The 18,317-nt window shown below is 46.6% G+C and overlaps 1 protein-coding gene across 1 annotated transcript in view; it reads right to left on the reverse strand.

Moving 5' to 3' along the window:
• DMRT1 (doublesex and mab-3 related transcription factor 1) overlaps positions 1–12,273 on the reverse strand; it is a 130,369-nt gene extending 118,096 nt beyond the window's left edge. Inside the window, exons 1-2 of the mRNA XM_049896154.1 lie at positions 11,953–12,273; positions 6,647–6,833 (exon numbers count right to left, since the gene is read on the reverse strand). Coding sequence (XP_049752111.1) covers positions 6,647–6,833; positions 11,953–12,273 — 508 coding nt within the window. The remainder of the gene's footprint in view (positions 1–6,646; positions 6,834–11,952) is intronic.
• Positions 12,274–18,317: the final 6,044 nt, after the last annotated feature.

The following is an 18,317-nucleotide window of genomic DNA, read 5'->3' on the forward strand; positions in this document are numbered from 1 at the left end:
GGTTTGAGGAACAATTACCTTTCATGAATACTCTTTCCTACCCTATAAATGTTTTCCATATACCTGCATAAAGTTAAAAATTATTTTAAATAAATCTCAGTCTCTGAAAAATTAAAGTTAGCTACATATTTAGTGCTAGCCAAGAATTTGGGCTCCATCTGCTACATGAAAACTTCAAGACTCTCTCTTTCTCTGACTCTATCTCTCTGTCCCTTTCTCTTTGTCTCTTCTCCCTCTCTATATCTACATACTTTAATTCTACTGGCACTTCTGTTTTTTCCTTGCTCATACCCCAACTCATTCCTGGAAATTGTCAATCCCAAATCAAGAGATCTGACAGAAATCCTGTGAATGATGACTGTTATGGACTGAATTGTGTCCCCCCAAAATATGTGTGGAAGTCCTAGCCTCTGTACCTGTAAATATGACCCTGTTTGGAAACTGAGGGTTTCTTTTGTTATGTTAATGGGGTTATACCAGCATAGGGTGGGTCCTACACCTAATCACTTCTTAAGTGATGTCTTATAACAAGAGCAGAATAGACAGACACACACACAAGGGAAGACAGACACACACACAAGGGAAGACAGACACACACACAAGGGAAGACAGACGCCATGTGAGGATCATCTATAAGCAAAGGAATGTCAAGGATCTCCAGCAGTCACCAGAAACTAGGAGAAGGCTGTCTTAGTCACCTACTGCTGCTGTAACAGAAACACTACAAGTGGATGGCTTTAACGAAGAGAAATTTATTCTCTTACAGTCCAGAAGGCTGGAAGTCCAAATTCAGGGCACAAGCTCTGGGGAAGGCCTTCTCTGTCAGCTCCAGGGGAGGGTCCTTGTCATCAGTCTTCCCCTGGACTAGGAGCTTCTCAGTGCAGGGAGCCCAGGTCCCAAGGACATGCTCTGCTCCTGACACACTTTCTTGGTGATATGAGGTCCCTATGTCTCTGAGTTCGCTTCTCTCTTTTATATCTCAAAAGAGATTGACTTAAAACAACCTAATCTTGTAGACTGAGTCCTGCCTTTTTAACATAACTGCCTCTTATCTTGTCTCGTTAACATCATAAAGGCAGGATTTACAACACAGAGGAAAATCAAATCAGATGACAAAAGGGTAGACAATCACACAATGCTGGCAATCATGGCCTAGCCAAGTTGCGACACATTTCTGGGGTACACAATTCAATCCATAACAGAGGCCTACAGTAGGAATTAACACATCCAGGACCTGATTTGGACTTTCAGCCTCCAGACTTAGGAGAAAATAAATTTGTTTGTTAAAGCCACCTACTTGTGCTATTTCTGTTACAGCAGCACCAGGAGACTAAGACATGCCTATCTGTGGCTCCTCCCCCTCAGAGCCAAGCTGGCTGGTGGAACCAGAGAGCCCATGTTTCTGTGGAAGGCATGGTGTCTTGGTCATCAAGTGCTCCCATAACAGAAATACCTCAGATAGATGGCTTTAACAAAGAGAAATTTATTCTCTCACAGGCTAGTAGGTTACATGTCCAAATTCAGGGCGTCGGCTCCAGGGGAAGGCTTTCTCTCTCTGTTGGCTCTGGAGGAAGGTCATTCTCATCAATCTTCCTCTGGTCGAGGAGCTTCTCATGCACAGGGACCCTGTGTCCAAAGGACGCTCTCTGCTCCTGGTGCTGCTTTCTTAGTGCTATGAGGTCCCCAACTCTCTGCTTCCCCTTTCATCTCTTAAGAGATAAAACGTGGTGCAGGCCACGCCCCAGGGAAACTCCCTTTTCCTTGGATCAGGGAGGTGACCTGAGTAAGGGTGGTGTTACAATCCCACCATAATCCTCTCAACATAAAATTACAATCACAAAATGGAAGACAACCACACAATGCTGGGAACCATGGCCTAACCAAGCTGATACATACATTTTGGGGGGGACATAATGCAATCCATGACACATGGCCTCCTCCAGCAACACTTCCCCAACCACACCTGGGCAAATGCCACCACACACTACGGGCTCTGATATTCCCCTTCTCTTTGAGGTTTAAGACTCCAGAATGGCTCCCAGGCCTGTTAGCTCCAGAGGCAAAGGAAGGGGAACTGGTCACATCCTTCTTGGCCCTGAACCTTCTGTCCTGCTCCCAAGCAGCTTTAGTTTGTAACTTTCCCTATCTCCACTCTGAAATACCCTGCGAGAATGTCTTTGTTGTTCTGAACTTCATCTAGCCTGAAGGCCTTCCTCAAAACTCCACCAGCCCGTCACACCACCCCCCTTCCATAAAGGTGAACCTCCGGACATCAGGCAAGACCCGAGTCCAGCCTCCGTGTCCTACAAGTGCCCTGCAAAACGCCGGCAGTGGCGCTGCTTCCTGCCACTGCAGACAGGGGCTACAGCCTTCTGGCCAGGAAAGACAGGGGCTCTTGCCCCAGCCTTGTTCCTGCTTGCCCTTTAGCCGTAAACCCCTGCAGAGAATTAAACCCCAGCCCCAGAGCAAGCATAACTACCCACTTTCCAAGGAAACGAGGCAACTGGTCCAAGCCTCTCCTTACAGGCAGGTGAAATGGAAAACCCACGAGTTTTGGGAAGAGACAGGCTGGGATCAAATCCCAGCTCAGCAGCTTTATTCTGCAACAGTTTCCTTACCATGTGCCGACTTGGTTTCCCAATCTGTAAATGGGGATAATAACTCCTATCTCATAAGATGCTGTAAAAAGCAAATGATCATCAATCATTCCAAACCCAAACCCACTGCCATCCAGTCGATTCCAACCCATAGCGACCCCATAGGGTTTCCAAGGCTGTAAATCTCAACGGAAGTAGGCTGCCACATCTTTCTCCCGTGGAGTTGCTGGTGGTTTCAAACTGCTGACTTTTCGGTTAGCAGTCTATCTCTTTAGCCACTGCTCCACCAGGGCTCCTTCATTAGTCATTGGGGAAATGCAAATCAAAACCACAAAGAGACGATACTTCACACCTAGGAGAATGACTATAAGAAAAAGGAAAAAAAACAAGTGTTGGTAAAGATACAGAGAAATTCATACCCTTGCCGGTAGGAATGTACAATGGTGCATCCACTGTGGAAAATAATTTGGCGGTTCCTCAAAAAATTAACATACAACTATCATACGACCCAATAATTCCGCTCCTAGGCATGTGCTCCAAAGAGCAGGAAACTGGGATTTAAACAGACACTGGTAAATGAATGTCCGCAGAGCACTATCTACAACAGCCAAATGGTGGAAACAACCTGTACCCATCAACAGATGAATGGATAAACAAAATGCAGCCTTATCCACATAATGGAATACTGCTCAGCCATAAAGAGAAATGAAGTCCTGATACATGCTACGACACGGATGAACCTTGAAAACATCATGATAAATGAAATAAGCTAAACACATAAGGACAAATATCGTATGCTTCCGCTTGTGTGAACTATCTAGTATAGACAAATTCACGGACACAGAAAGTAGACGTTACGGGGCTGGGGGGAGGGAAGAGTGGGGAGTTATACTGCTTAAGGGACAGAGCTTCTGTTTGGGATGACGAAAAATTCTGAAAATAAAATGTGGTAACGGCTACAAACGTTGTGAACAGAACTAATGCCATCAAATTGTATACTTTAAAATGGTTAATGGCACATTTTATGTTATACATATTTTACTATGAGAGAAAAAAAAACCCTTCCCTTAACAAACATTCAAAGTGGTGACTCCGCTCCGTAACCCTAGAACCGGGACCCGCGTTTATTCCTAACACCTCCAGTTCTCATCTCAGTCCGACAACTAAGATCCAACAGATCAGCCCTGACCCAGTATTACTTGGTTGCTAAACTTTAAACACATCTTCCAATCCCAAAGTGTAAAGAGTGTAATTCTGACAGACAGAATCCAATCCTTCCTTCCTAAGAAAAACAAAGTTTGGAAACCGCTGTAAACATATGAGCAACTAAGGAGAGGGGAAGGAGTATCTGTCCCTTTGTTGATTTCAGAATCCCCAGCTCTAGTAACACACACAGAGCCACACAGACAGCCTACCTGCAATGCAGGGACCAGGGTTCTGCCTGTCGCCTGCATTTTCTGGTGCCTGCTTACCTTCTTCTTTGTAACACCCAAGTTTCATGGGGCCTCCAAGAGCCCTCAGAGACTCCTTCGCTCATTTTCGAGAAGAGGAATCCAAAGGCCCGGAGAGTTTAAGTGACTTGTCCAAAGTGCAAAGCTAGTTAACAGCACACAGTCGAGTCACTTTTGCCTGGTGGTTAAGCCCAGCAAAGCAGGCAACTCATGAGGGCTTAGTTAACAGGGTACCACATTGCCAGGCTGTATTTCATAGGGTCTTAGTAGGGTCTCTGAGTGGTGCAAACGGTTAATGTGCTCATTGCTACCAGAAAGGTTGAAGGTTTGAGTCACCCAGAGGTACCTTGGAAGAAAGGACTGGCGAGCTACTTCTGAAAAATCAGCCATTGAAAACCCTATGGAGCACAGTTCCACTCTGACATACAGGGGTCACCATGAGTCAGAGCTGACTCAATGGCTGGTTAGCAGGGACTAAAGACACAATATGATTTTCAGTGTACTCAACTCCCAGAAGCAACAGGAAGCCACAGGTCTCTGGTGGATTTCTTAGCACTCAACACCGTTCAGAGAAATTTCTGAGAGAAGATGTTTTATATCTGCCTCGTCCAATATGGTGGTCTCTAGCCGTATGTGGCTACTGAGGGCTTGAAATGTGGCTAGTCCAACTGAGAAACTGAATACTTTAATTTCATTTCATTGTAACTAATAAAAGGAGCCCTGGTGGCACAGTGGTTAAGTGCTCGGTTGCAGCTCGAACCCACTAGCTGCTCCTCAAACTCATTAGCTGCTCCGTAGGAGAAAAATAAGGCAGTCTGCTTCAGTAAAGATTACTGCCTTGGAAACCCTATGGAGCAGTTCTACCGTGTCCTATAGGGTTGTTATCAGTTGGAATTGACTCAGTGGGTTCGGTTTGAGTGATTAACACAAATTCAGACAGCCATGTGTGGCCAGTGGTATCCATACTGGACGGTACAACCCTAGACCACTGTCATTTGGGGGGAATATGGAGACCCACGCAGTAAGGACAGTGTACTCTGCAGGGTGAGGGACTGATTCAGTTGCTTAAACTTCCAACATCTCGGTTTTCCCGTGTGTATGAAGGAGTGCTGCATCCTCAGAGGGTCACTCTGAGAATGAGGTGAACGAATCAGTACATACGAAGTCCCTCAGAGGAAGTAGCACTGGCTCAGGGGTAGAATTCTTGCCCTCCGTGCAGGAGACCCGGGTTTGGGTCCCGGCCAACGCCATCTCAAGCACAGCCACACCTGGCTATCAGGCGAGGCTTGTGTGTTGCTAGCATGCTGAACGGGATTCAGCGGAGCTTCCAGACTAAGATGCGCTAGGAAGAAAGGCCTGGTGACCGACTTCTGAAAATTAGCCAGTGAAAACCCTGTGGATCACAACAGTCTGAACCACAAATGATCATGGGGATGGCACAGGACCGGGCAGCATTTCATTCTGTTGTACGTGGGGTCACCTTGAGTTAGGGACTGACTTGACGACAGCTAACAACAACAAAGCCCCTTGTCCAGTGAGGTGCACATGGGCAGAATTCCAGCCCGTCTGAGACACACTCCTCACTTCCCAGTGCGCACACCCGACGTCTGAGACTGGACCCTTTCTAAAACATCCCCCAAATGGACGCAGTCCTCACTACAGAAAGGGCCTTTTGGTTCTAGAATCTTTAACTCCCAGCCCAATTCCACTGACCTCTTTTTTTCTCTCATCGGTAAAACGGGGGGTGGACCGAGATGAAATCTGGAATCCCAGCCCTCTCTGACATTCTGCAGTTCCGACTCTGTGCAGACTCACACTTGGCAAGGAACCAACAGGAAAGCGGAGCAGTCAAACCTTCATTTCCAGAACCCACGGCCATCTCCATTGTGAGGCAGCCAAACATGGACCTTCAGAGGGAGAGGCCTTTAAGGTGGGAAGTGTGGCTAACTGCCTGCATGAACAACTGCCTCCTCTGCCATGAGACCAGAAATAGACGGTGCCCGGCTACCATGCCAGAACATTTTGATCAAAGATTCTACAGAAGAATCGTGACCAAGTGGGAGAAAATGTAGAACAGAATTTCAAATTCTCCTGGAATTCAGACTTTCTGGAGCTATGGAGACTGGATGAACCCCTGAAACTACTGCCCTGAAATAATCTTTAAACCTTAAACCAAACATATCCCATAAACATCTTCCTTAAATCAAACAATAGTTTAATTAATAAAGAATGTCTGCCATAAGCACTGAACTCTTAAGATATATCTATGTGGGATCAAACTGACAGCAGCAACTTGAAAGGTTAGACAGGAAGCTTAGGGGGCAGTGAGTTTATGTTAAGGGGGGGAACAATTTGGAAAATAAGGGCGAAAATGGCGGCAGAACTCAAAGAATGTAATCAGTGTCACTGACTGGAACATGCAGAAATTGTTGGATCTGGTGTATGCTTTGCTGTGTATATTTTCAACAACAACAACAAAGTTAGCACCACCAGGAAAGAAAAGCCTCCACACTGGAAATGCCGTGTGTCTCGGTCGGTCCCCAGATTCTGGTTTTGTGGATGCAGCCCTGCCCCTCCCCTGCCCGCCCCCCAGGTCACCTGAGGCTGCGGTGGTGGGGGTGCTGGCCGGCACCGGGGGCTGCGAGGAGCCGCTGCTCTCGGTCATCAGGCACGGGTTGCTGCCGCTGTTCTCTCTCTTGACCAGCAGCTCGGCTGCGCTGGGCAGCGGGATGGGGTGGCTGATCCCCAGCTCCTCCTCCTGGGCCTGCTGCCTCCTCAGGGCCACCTGGAAGCAGAGCAGCGGTCACCCTCTGGCACTTCAGGATCACTTGTGCAGCTTGCCGAAAGCACAGCAGCCCCCACCCACCCCAGGGTCATGAGTCACAAGCTCCAAGGGAGAGTTCTGGGAATCTCTCAAAATTTTAAACTATCGGGTAACCACTGGTTTTACCTGATACTGTCTGATCCAGAGCAGTGATCAAGTGATGTTTGTGACCCAAAAGAACTGAAAGCAGGGACTCCAACAGATACGTGTACCCCAATGTTTATGCAGCACTATTCACATTAGTCAAAAGGTGGAAACAACCCAAGTGTCCATCAACAAATGGATAAACATGTGCTACATACATACAATGGAAAATACTCAGCCATGAAGAGAAATAAAGTCCTGATACATGCTACAACATGGCTGAACCTTAAAAATATCATGCCGGGTGGCATAGGTCAGTCACAAAATGACAAACACTATACAATCCCATTTTTATGAAATATCTAGACTCAGCAAATGCATAAAGACCACAGTTTATTCATGATTAACAGGGGCAGGTGGGAGGGAGGGGGAAAGGAAGACACAATGCTTAGGGGACACTGACCTTTTGTTAAGGGAGATGAAAAAACTCAGGACTGGTTAATGGTGACAGTTGAATAACATGATGAACACATTTAATGAACTGTACACACAAAGACTGTTGAAAGGGCAAATGGTTTGTTACATATATAATTACCACAATAAATATACCTAAAAAAAAAAAAACTGAATGGAACTCAACACAACAAAACTAGCCAGGTGCAAAAGGACAAATATCGTACGATCTCACTTACATGAAATACCTAGAACAGGCAAATGTACACAGACCAAAGTTTATCAGCAATTACCAGGGGAGGGTGGGTGGACTGCTCAAGAGGTACAGAGTTTCTGTTCAGGGTGATGAAAAAATCTGGAAACGGAGAGTAGCAATGGCACACAACATGGTGGACGTAGTCAATGGCTGGAATGGCAAACGTTGTTTCACCACAAGAAAATTTTTTTTTTTTTTTTTAAGTCTGCTAAACAAAATGAATGTGTGGAGTAACAGAATACAGATTTTGCTAGGAGGGATGAGGGAAGTGTAGAGTCAGCCAAGAAGAGGCATCCGATCTGAAAAGGAGAAAAAGCCAGAAGCAGTGATAGGCCAGGAAGGAAGGAGAATGGGACCACTTACTCCTTTTTTCTGCTCCACAATATGTAAAGGTCTCTGTACCCGGGGCACAGCAAGATTCGGTTAGATCCCGAGGTACTAACTGTTGGAAAGGAGAAAGAGGATGCAAACAAAATGCAACCATAACACAAGGCTAACTGCTGTGATAAACCAGCAGTCCTATGGAAGACAGAGGCAGAAAGTTCTTCAAAATGTCACGAGCCAGAGAGGTGGTGTTGGGCAGGGCCTTGAAGAAAAGGACGAGCAGGACCTGGGGAGGCAAGTCCATGATGAAGAGAGAACAATCTGGAAAAAGGAAACAGGGTGGGCAGGAGAAACACGCTGTTCACGCAACCCTGCAGAACTGTCTTCTGGGATGGGGGAGCATACAGGGGAAGTGATGGGAAAAGAGGCCAGAAGCTAGTGTCTCACAGAAGTTACACCACAAGAGGGAGAGGCTGGAAGTGGGAAGAAGCTAGAGGACTGTATGTGAGGCAGGGTGAGCCCAAACTGGGGACGAGAAAGGGCCTAACATCCCTAAGAAACTCTTCCTGGGCCCTCTTCATTTCTCTCTTCTTAAGTAATATCGTTAAAGGTCAGGACCAAAAAAACAAAAACCCAAAACCATTGCCGTCAAGTCAATTCTGACTCACAGTAACCCCACAGGACAGAGCAGAACTGCCATATAAGGTTTCTGGGGAGCGCCTGGTGGATCTTTTGGTTAGCAGACCTGCAGACCTTTTGGTTAGCAGCGGTAGCTCTTACCCACTACTACACCAAGGCTTCCAAAGGGCGGGGGTGGGGTAAAAAAAAGGTTTATAGGTAAGAAAATATTTTTTGCTGACTACTTGTAACAAAAAAGAGGCTTGGTGAAACTGACTGTTGGTGATAAGGAAATGAGAAAAAGTATCTGCGTCTGAGAGGCCCAAATACAAGGCAAAAGTTGACATCAAAATGGTAAATCACTTCACACTCACTAAAATGGCTACGATTTAAAAAACAGAAAACAACAGATTATTATAAGGATGTGGAGAAATTGGAATTCCAATTCAAATTTTCATTCAACTTTTCACTGGTGGGATTGTAAAATGGCACAGCCCTTATGGAAAATCGTCTGGCTGTTCATCAAAAAGCTAAACATAGAACTACTATGTGATCCAGCAATTCCACTCCTCAGTATACACCCAAAAGAACTGAAAGCAGGGACTCAAACAGACACTTATACGCCACTGTTCACTGTAGCACTATTCACAATAGCCAAAAGGTGGCAACAACCTAAATGCCCAACAACAGATGAACGGACAAACGAAACATGGTTCATAATGGAATATTACTCAGCCATTAAGAGGAACGGAACTCTAATACAGGCTACGACATGGATGAACCTTGAAAACATTACGCTGAGTGAAATCAGCCAGTCACAAAAGGACAAACGGTGTATAATCCCACTTCCATGAGATACCTAGAAAAGGCAAGTGTATAGAGACCAAAGTTTATTAGTGGTTACCAGGGCCAGGTGGGCAGGAGGGGAAAAGGGGGGCTCGCTGGTTAGGGGACACTGAACTTCTGTTAAGTGTGATGAAAAACTTGGGAATGGATAATGATGATGGATAAAAAGCAGGACGAACGTAATTAATGTCACTGAATTGTACATGTGAAAATGTTGAAATGGTGGCAAATGGTTTATTATTAATAAAAAAGTAAATCAGATGTACAATCATAATTTATGTTTTAGGAAATTTGTGGTTTAAACTTAGAAAGCTGATCCATGTGGAGGAAAGTTTACTCCTAACAAAAGCAGTTTTCAATCTACAAAAACTAATCTTAAGTATTCAATTATTTAAGGTTGAATAATTAAGTCTTGGACTTTTAAGAAGCTTAGAGATAGAATATTAAGGGTTTGGCCAAAATAATAATAATAAATTAATTAATGGAAAACCTCTGATGTTATCATATCCTGATACCCAGATTTACACAAATCTCATTCATACAAAAAAATGCACAAGGTACCAAGTATTGCCTACACCAAGGACCCTTACATAAAAGACCTTCCCTCCAGGATTTTTCTTTAGGAAATATTATTTGAGAAGGGAACGAACAGATTAAAAATGCCATTATTTCAGGATCATATCTAAGATGGATTGCAAAGTATTTTAGAATGATCAGACATTGTTTGATATGGAGTTTGAAGAATTCATCTACTACAGCACAGGCCTTCAGATAGTAGAAAATACTGAAATATCACAGTATTGATATCGGAAATGGTCCACAGTCCCAATCCACCAGCCACTTCTTGGAAGCTCTATGGGGCAGTTCTACTCTGTCCTATAGGGTCTCTCTGAATTGACTTGACTACAACGGGTTTGGTTTTGTTTGTTAACTCTGATAAATATTTTTACCAAATGTTGAGGGAATGTGCACTCTCTAGCATGTCCAACGACTAAACGTCGAGAGTATTTTTCTACCTACAAATATAATTTAAATGTCCATAAATGTTTTCAGTAAGCTCACTGTGAGCATTTTAAAGCTACACACAGTGTATTCTTTCCATCCACTACAGATTAACTGAAATATCTATAACGAAACCAAGAAAACAACTATAGCACTTGTAAGCGGCAAAGCCAAAATAAATAGTTTAAAACACATTTTAAAAAACCCAGGTGTACATAAACTGTCTACACTCTTGAACGCTAAGGTTTTGTGCGGTCTTGTTTTCTGCCTTCTTATCTAAAACATTTCCGATATTTACACCTTTTAATAAAAGTAGCACATGCTTAGTAAACATTTCTTTGGTATCTTCTCAATTTAAATAACCTGTGTTAAAAAGATGAAACAACTTTTAGCTGGAAAGAATGTATTTATTCGCTTCCAAAAATCCTAGTAGGATTACCCACGGCATTAAGTATTTCCGTTAAAATGTTGAATTACTAGCCAGCTTAAAAAATGTTTTTATTTTTAACCAAAAGAGACAAAACCTGGAGCCCGCCCCTATTCCTCCCGCCCCCGCGCATACACTTTAAAACTCTTCAGTATGCTTTAAAATATAATTCACACTTAAGTAACTTACGTTCAGACCACAAAAATAAAACCTAAAAAAGCTTATATGATTTCCAGCTCAAAATGGCTGAGGCGCGGGCCAACAGCGAACGTGCGCCCACGCCGCGCCGGCGTCCATCGCATGGACTTTTCCAGAAAAACGGAGCAAGGAGCCTCCCGACTCGGAGTGGGCGAAGGGTAGCCCTGCGGAGTCCCCGTTCACCGAACCCAGGAGCGCGGGGAGGGGGACCCCGAGAGGATCTGTGCGGGGCGGAATCAGGGAGTCCCCGGCGGGATGAACCCCGGATCTGGGAGCCCAGGGACCCCGCCCCCAGCAGGGAGAGCCTTCAACTCTGCTTGGCCCGCAGAAGCAGAGATCTCAAGGACCCCCCCGAGCGAAGTGAACCCCACGACCCTCTGCTGGGAGGAACCGGAGACCTTCGAGTGGGGTGAACCCCGCCACTCTGCTGGCGGATGGCATCAGTGAACCTTCAACTTTCTACTCTGCGGGCGAGGCCTGAGATCCTGGGGACCCCCCCGCCCCATGGACAGAACCTCTGCTGAGGGCTGGCCAACGACCCCGGAGACCCCCAAAAAGGGCGACCCCCGCAGATCGCTCTCGATGCGCAGATCGGAGACGCCCGGACCCTCTCCGTGCCAGGCTGTGGCGCAGCTGGAAGCAGGGCTGAGCGCGCGGCGGCCGTCGGGGTCCTGGCCCAGCGCCCGGGGTTGCACCCGCCCGTCGGGGTCCCGCCAGGGGACCTTCCCCAGCGCCCGGCGCTGCACCCGCCCGTCGGGGTCCCGCCGAGGGACCTTGCCCACTGCGCGGGGCTGCACCGAGCAGTCGGGGTGCCCGCGCGCTCCCCGGTAGGACCTCGCTCAGAACCCGGGGCTGCCGGGCCCGGCACTCACCTGCGCGGCCATCACGCGCTGCCTCTCGGCGATCAGGTTGCACTTCTTGCACTGGCAGTCCCGCCACATGCAGAAGCGCTTGTGGCCCTTGAGCGGCGACGCGTAGCCGTGGTTCCTGCAGCGCGCGCACTTGGGCAGCCGTGGGGACTTCTTGCCCGCCGCCCCGGAGCCCGCGCCGCCACTGCTCCCGGCGCCCGCCGCCCCCAGCAGCGACCCGGCCGCCTTGCCGAAGCCCCCGGCCTTGCCCTGCGGCGCGGGCCCGGGGGCGTGCGGGGCCTCCGCCGAGGCCGAGGGCTTAATGAAGGTGTCGTCGTTGGGCATGGTGGCCCGAAGGAAAGCGCAGGGGACCTCCGGCCGCCTCTCCGGCCTGGAGACGGCTTCAAGGGCAGCACCCGACCGACGGCAAGGCCGCGAGGAGGAGGCGCGGGAGGCGTGTGCGCTGCAGCCGGAGGTGCAGCCCGAGTGGCGAGTCGGGACACGCAACGCCCAGAGGAGTGGGGGGTTGTGCTCTTTTTTTTTTTTTTTGGCGCGCACACCGCCCAGAACTTTTGGATACTTTTCAGAACGTTCCCGGGACAGAAAGGGCAAGAGAGGGCGCGAGGAGCGCGGCCACGCCCCCCGCCCCCCAACTCCAGCCGCCGCGCTCCCGCCGCTTGCACGCCTGCACAGCTACGAGCACCCGGGGCGCTGCTGCAGGACAGCTGCAAGCGCCGAGCCGCCGGGGATGGGGTGACCCTGCTCCCTCCGCGATGCCCAGGCGGGCTGCCAGCGCTCGTGCACCGAGGAAGCTCGGCTCCCGGGATCACGCAGCTCAGAGGTGGTGCAGACCGCCCTGTGGGGTCCTTGAGCTCCTCTCCCTCCCCCAACGCCTTCTCCACGTTCGATGGGGCAGACCCCGGCAGCAGCCAGCTCCGAAGGGTTTTTAGTATGAGACTGAGAACCTGGGAAGAGAGAAGGCTCTGCGGTTCCATCAGCAAATACGACCCTCAGTGTGGGGGCTCGAGCGCGCCAAAAACGTCCAAGTGTGGGCCTTTCTATTCTCCAATGACCCCTTCCTGCCTGGGGGTCCTTTGCTCAAAGACTTCTATCCCCTGGCTGCAGATAACTTTCGGGTCCGAGGTTCCAGCGCTCGCTGCTGCTCGCCTACAGTCCGTAGGACTTCTTGCCTCTCAGGCAGCTCACTTAGGCTCCGCGGAGAGGTGAAACAGCATATAAAAAACTTGTATGGGGGTGGGGGATGGGGTGGGGTGGTGAAGGCTAGGTACATGGATGTAGACATTTATCAAAAACTCATTCTGCACTTAAGATCAGTGCATTCTACTGCATGTAATTATGCCTCCAAACCAACCAACCAACCCACAACCATCGTCCAGTCTTTCCCAGGATTCCTATCTATAACTCCCCCGTCCCCACCCCCACCCCTCATTTCTGTTACCTCGGCCCTCCCTTCCACAGCAAATCTATCCCTAAGGCCTGCTGAGGGTTTCTTCCTACGCCCCCACGTGTCCCCTAAGGCCAGCCCTCACCTCCTGTCTGAATCTCTGCGTTGGCTTGCACTCCTCTCTCCTCTGATCCTTCCGGTGTATTCCCCGTGCACAGCAGCAGGACCCTGCAGTGGCTTGGTGTTGCTTTCCATATGAAAAACAAAAGATAAAGACCTTGGCTGGGTCCTCAAGCGCTTGGAATGATGTCCCTCTGCATATCTCTGCCTCACCAGCCTGGATAAGTTCTCTGCTGGTTCTTTACACATCTCTCTGCTCAGGGGCGCTTCCCTCCCCATTGTCCTGCTGGGGCTGCCCCTGACCTCTTACCTCACTCTCCCTGCTTTTCGCCAGTGTTAGTATTCAGGCTGCAAATTCTGGGCCCCAACCGTAGGGGCTAGGTGTCCAAAGTACAGCCACCCTGCTTAGCCTCCAGTGGCAGTCTCTCTGAACAGGTCAGCACCCAGATCGTCTAACCTGCCTTTCCCATCCTTATCTTCTCAGGCTCCTCCCCAGGCCCTTTCCCTCAGTCTGAATTTTCTCCATCAGTGTTCTCAGCCTGAAAAATTATTTCCTAAAGAAGTTTCTAGGAGACCCTGAGGGGCACAAACTGTTAAGTGCTTGACCACTAACTGAAAGGTGGGCAGTTAGAAACCACCCAGCAGCACCTCGGAAGAAAGTCCTGACGATCTGCTTTCGAAAGTTCACAGCCTTCAAAACACCATGGAGCAAGGTTCTACTCTGCAGCATGTGGGGTCACCTGAGTCAGTGTCCGCGCCAAGGCAGCTGGCTCATTGGTTAAAGAAGTTTCTAGCTTTATATGATACCTTATATCCTACCCATGAGGGCAGCGGTATTCTCATGGATCTTCTTAAATGATAACCTCTATTTTGCATGAGAATATCTCTAAGTCTTTGACTAAAACATGCCAACTGCTATCATCCTCTATTTAGTTTTCTTTTTCTATATTTACATTTTAATACGCAAACTTGGGGCTGAGACATTCCCAAGTTCTAGTCTCCTTTTAGGAAGGATCAGTCCCTGAAGAAGGACATCATACTTGGTAAAGTAGAAGGTCATCGAAAAAGAGGAAGACCCTCAAGGAGATGGATTGACACAGTGGCTGCAACAATGGGCTCAAGCATAACAATGATTATGAGGATGGCGTAGGACCAGGCAGTGTTTCACTCTGTTGTACGTAGGGTGGCTATGAGTCAGAACTGACTCGATGGCACCTAAAAACAATCATGTGTTAGAGAATGAAGTAGGTGCAGGAAGCAGCAGCCAACAAATCCCAGATTCCACGGAGAATGTATGTTTCCTATAATTGCCACATCACTAGAGTCTGTGATGGAGGGATTTAAGCCCTCAGGAAATTTGGGGCCCGGAATCTGTTAACTATTGAAACATACAATGTTATGTTGAAGCGAATAGTAAACCTTTTATTCACAGACCACAGAAGAGATACCAGACATGAGAAAGTCCAAGGAAAGTAGGATGACCCCAAGAATGAAGTGAGTCATATATCCATACAATGGAATATTGTTCACCCATCAAAAGAAGTGAAGCTCTACTGATGCGTGCTACAGGGTGGATGAACCTCGAAAACATTGTGCTAAGTGAAAGAAGCCAGATTCAAAAGACCACACATCGTATGGTCCCATTTATAGGAAACGTTCAGAATAGGGAAATCTATAGAGACAGAAGATGTGTTTTCCTAGGGCTGGTGTGGGAATGGATTTGAGAAGGCTTTTGGGGGTGATGGAATGTTCCAAATTTGGAGTGTGGTGATGGTTGCACAACTCTGTAAATTTACTGAAATTACTGAATTTGCACTTCCAATGAGTAAATTCCATGGTATGTAAATTATACCTCAATGGGTCGCTATGAGGCGGAATCGACTCAGTGGCGATGGGTTTGGTTTTTTGGTTTAAGCTGTTCAAAATTTTGAACTAAAAGATGAAACGAATTCTGGACAGTATGGTTCCATTTTTGAAATAGGAACTAATGTGTTTATACCTGCCCAAGCGGGTTATTTAATTCTCCCTGGGTGAAAGGATTATGGGTGATTTTCTCCTACTTTGTTGTATTGTATGATTTTTAAAAAGCACTTAGGAGGCATTATTTCACGATTAGAGAAAAAACTGCACTATTTTATTGGTGAGGCAGTGTTGTTGCTGTCAGATGCCATCAAGTTGGTTCAGACTCACAGCAACCCTATGCACAACAGAACAAAACACTGCCAGGTCCTACGCCATCCTGACAGTCATTGTTATGCTTGAGCCCATCATTGCAGCCACTGTGTCAGTCCATCTCATTGACGGTCTTCCTCTTTTTCACCGACCCTCTACTTTACCAAACATGATGTCCTTCCCCAGAGACTGATCCCTCCTGATAACATGTCCAAAGTATGTGAGACATAGTCTCACCATCCTGGCTTCCAAGGATCATCCTGGTTGTACTTCTTCCAAGACAGATTTGTCCATTCTTTTGGCAGTCCATGGTATATTCAATATTCTTTGCCAACACCGTAATGCAAAGGTATCATTTCTTCTTCAGTCTTCCTTATTCATTGTCCAGCATTCACATGCATGTGAGGCGATTGAAAACACCATGGCTTGAGTCAGGGGCACCTTAGTCCTCAAGGTGACATCCCTGCTTTTCAACACTTTAAACAGATTTTTTGCAGCTGATTTGTCCAGTGCAATGTGTCGTTTGATTTCTTGACTGCTGCTTCCATGGCTGTTGATTGTGGATCCAAGCAAAATGTAATCCTTGACAACTTCAATCTTTTCTCCGTTTATTATGATGTTGCTCGTTGGTCCAGCTGTGAGGATTTTTGTTTTCTTTATGTTGAGGTGTAATCCATACTGAAGGCTGTGGTCTTTGCTCTTCATCAGTAAGTGCTTCAAGTCCTCTTCACTTTCAGCAAGCAAGGTTGTGTCATCTACATAATGCAGGTTGTTAATGAGTCTTCCTCCAATCCTGATATCCCCTTCTTCTTCATATAGTCCAGCTTCTTGGATTATTTGCTTAGCATACAGATAGAATAGATATGGTGAAAGGATACAACCCTGACATACACCTTTCCTGATTTAAATAGTGTAGTATCCCCTTTTTCTGTTCGAACGACTGCCTCTTTATCCACGTACAGATTCTCATGACCACAATTAAGTGTTCTGGAATTCCTATTCTTTCCAATGTTATCCACAATTTGGTATGATCTAAACAGTCAAATGCCTTTGCGTAGTCAATAAAACACAGGTAAACATCTTTCTGCTATTCTCTGCTTTCAGCCAGGATCCACCTGACATCAGCAATGATATCCCTGATTCCACATCCTCTTCTAAATCCAGCTTGAATTTCTGGCAGTTCCCTGTCGATATACTATTGCAGTCTCTACAGCAAACTTTTGCTGTCATGTGATATTAATGATATTGTTCGATAATTTCCTCATTCAGTTGGATGACCTTTCTTGGGAATAGGCATAAAAATATGGCTCTCTTCTAGTCGGTTGGTCAGGTAGCGGTCTTCCAGATTTCTTGGCATAGATGAGTGGCCACTTTCAGCGGCTGCATCCATCTGGTGAAACATCTCAATTGATTTTCCAATAATTCCCAGAGACTTGTTTTTCACCAATGCCTTCAGTGCAGTTTGGACTTCTTCCTTCAGTACCATTGGTTCCTGATCATACGTTACCGCCTGAAATGACTGAACGTTGACCAATTTTCCTGATATGGTGACTCTGTGTATTCCTTCCATCTTCTTTTGATGCTTCCTGCATCGTAGAATCCTTCAGTATTGCAACTCGAGGCTTGAATTTTTTCTTCAGTTCTTTCAGCTTGACAAATGCAGAGCCTGTTCTTCCCTTTTGGTTTTCTATTTCCAGGTCTCTGCACATGGCATCGTAATACTTTTGTCTTCTCAAGCTGTCCTTTGAAATCTTCTGTTCAACTGTTTTACTTCATCATTTTTTCCTTTTGCTTTAGCTACTCTATGTTCAAGAGCAAGTTTCAGAGTCTCTTCTGACATCCATTTAGGTCTTTTCTTTCTCTCCTATTTTTTTAATGACCTCTTGCTTTCTTCATGTATGATGTCCTTGATGTCATTCCACAATTCTGGTCTTCGGTCATTGGCATTCAATGCATCAAATCTGTTCTTGAGATGCTCTCTAAATTCAGGTGGGATATAGTCAAGGTCGTACTTTGGCTCTCCTGGACTTGTTCTAGTTTTCTTCAGTTTCAACTTGAACTCGCATATGAGTAATTGATGGTCTGTTCCACAGTCAGCCCCTGGTCTTGTCCTGACTGATATTCAGCTTTTCCATCGTCTCTTTCCACAGGTGAAGTTGATTTGATTCCTGTGTATTCCACCTGGTGAGGTCTATGTGTATCAGCCATGGTTTATGTTGGTGAAAAAAGGTATTTGCCATGAAGTTGTCAGTCTTGCTAAATTCTATTATGCAATCTCCGGAATCATTTCTATCACCTAGGGCATATTTTCCCACTACCGATTCTTCTTCTTTGTTTCCAATTTTGGCATTCCAATCACCAGTAATTATCAGTGCATCCTAACTGCATGTTCGATCAATTTCAAACTGCAGAAGTTGGTGAAAATCTTCAATTTCTTCATCTTTAGCCTTAGTGGTTGGTGCATAAATTTGAATAATAGTTGTATTAACTGGTCTCCCTTGTAGGCATATGGGTATTATCCTATCACTGACAGCATTGTACCTTAGGATAGGTCCTGAAATGTTCTCTTTGACGATGAATGCAATGCCATTCCTCTTCAAGTTGTCATTCCTGGCATAGCAGACCATATGATTGTCTGATTCAAAATGACCAATAGCAGTCCATTTCAGCTCACTAATGCTTAGGATATCGA

The sequence above is a fragment of the Elephas maximus genome, chromosome 9, assembly GCF_024166365.1.
Source record: "Elephas maximus indicus isolate mEleMax1 chromosome 9, mEleMax1 primary haplotype, whole genome shotgun sequence".
Lineage (NCBI taxonomy): Eukaryota > Metazoa > Chordata > Mammalia > Proboscidea > Elephantidae > Elephas > Elephas maximus.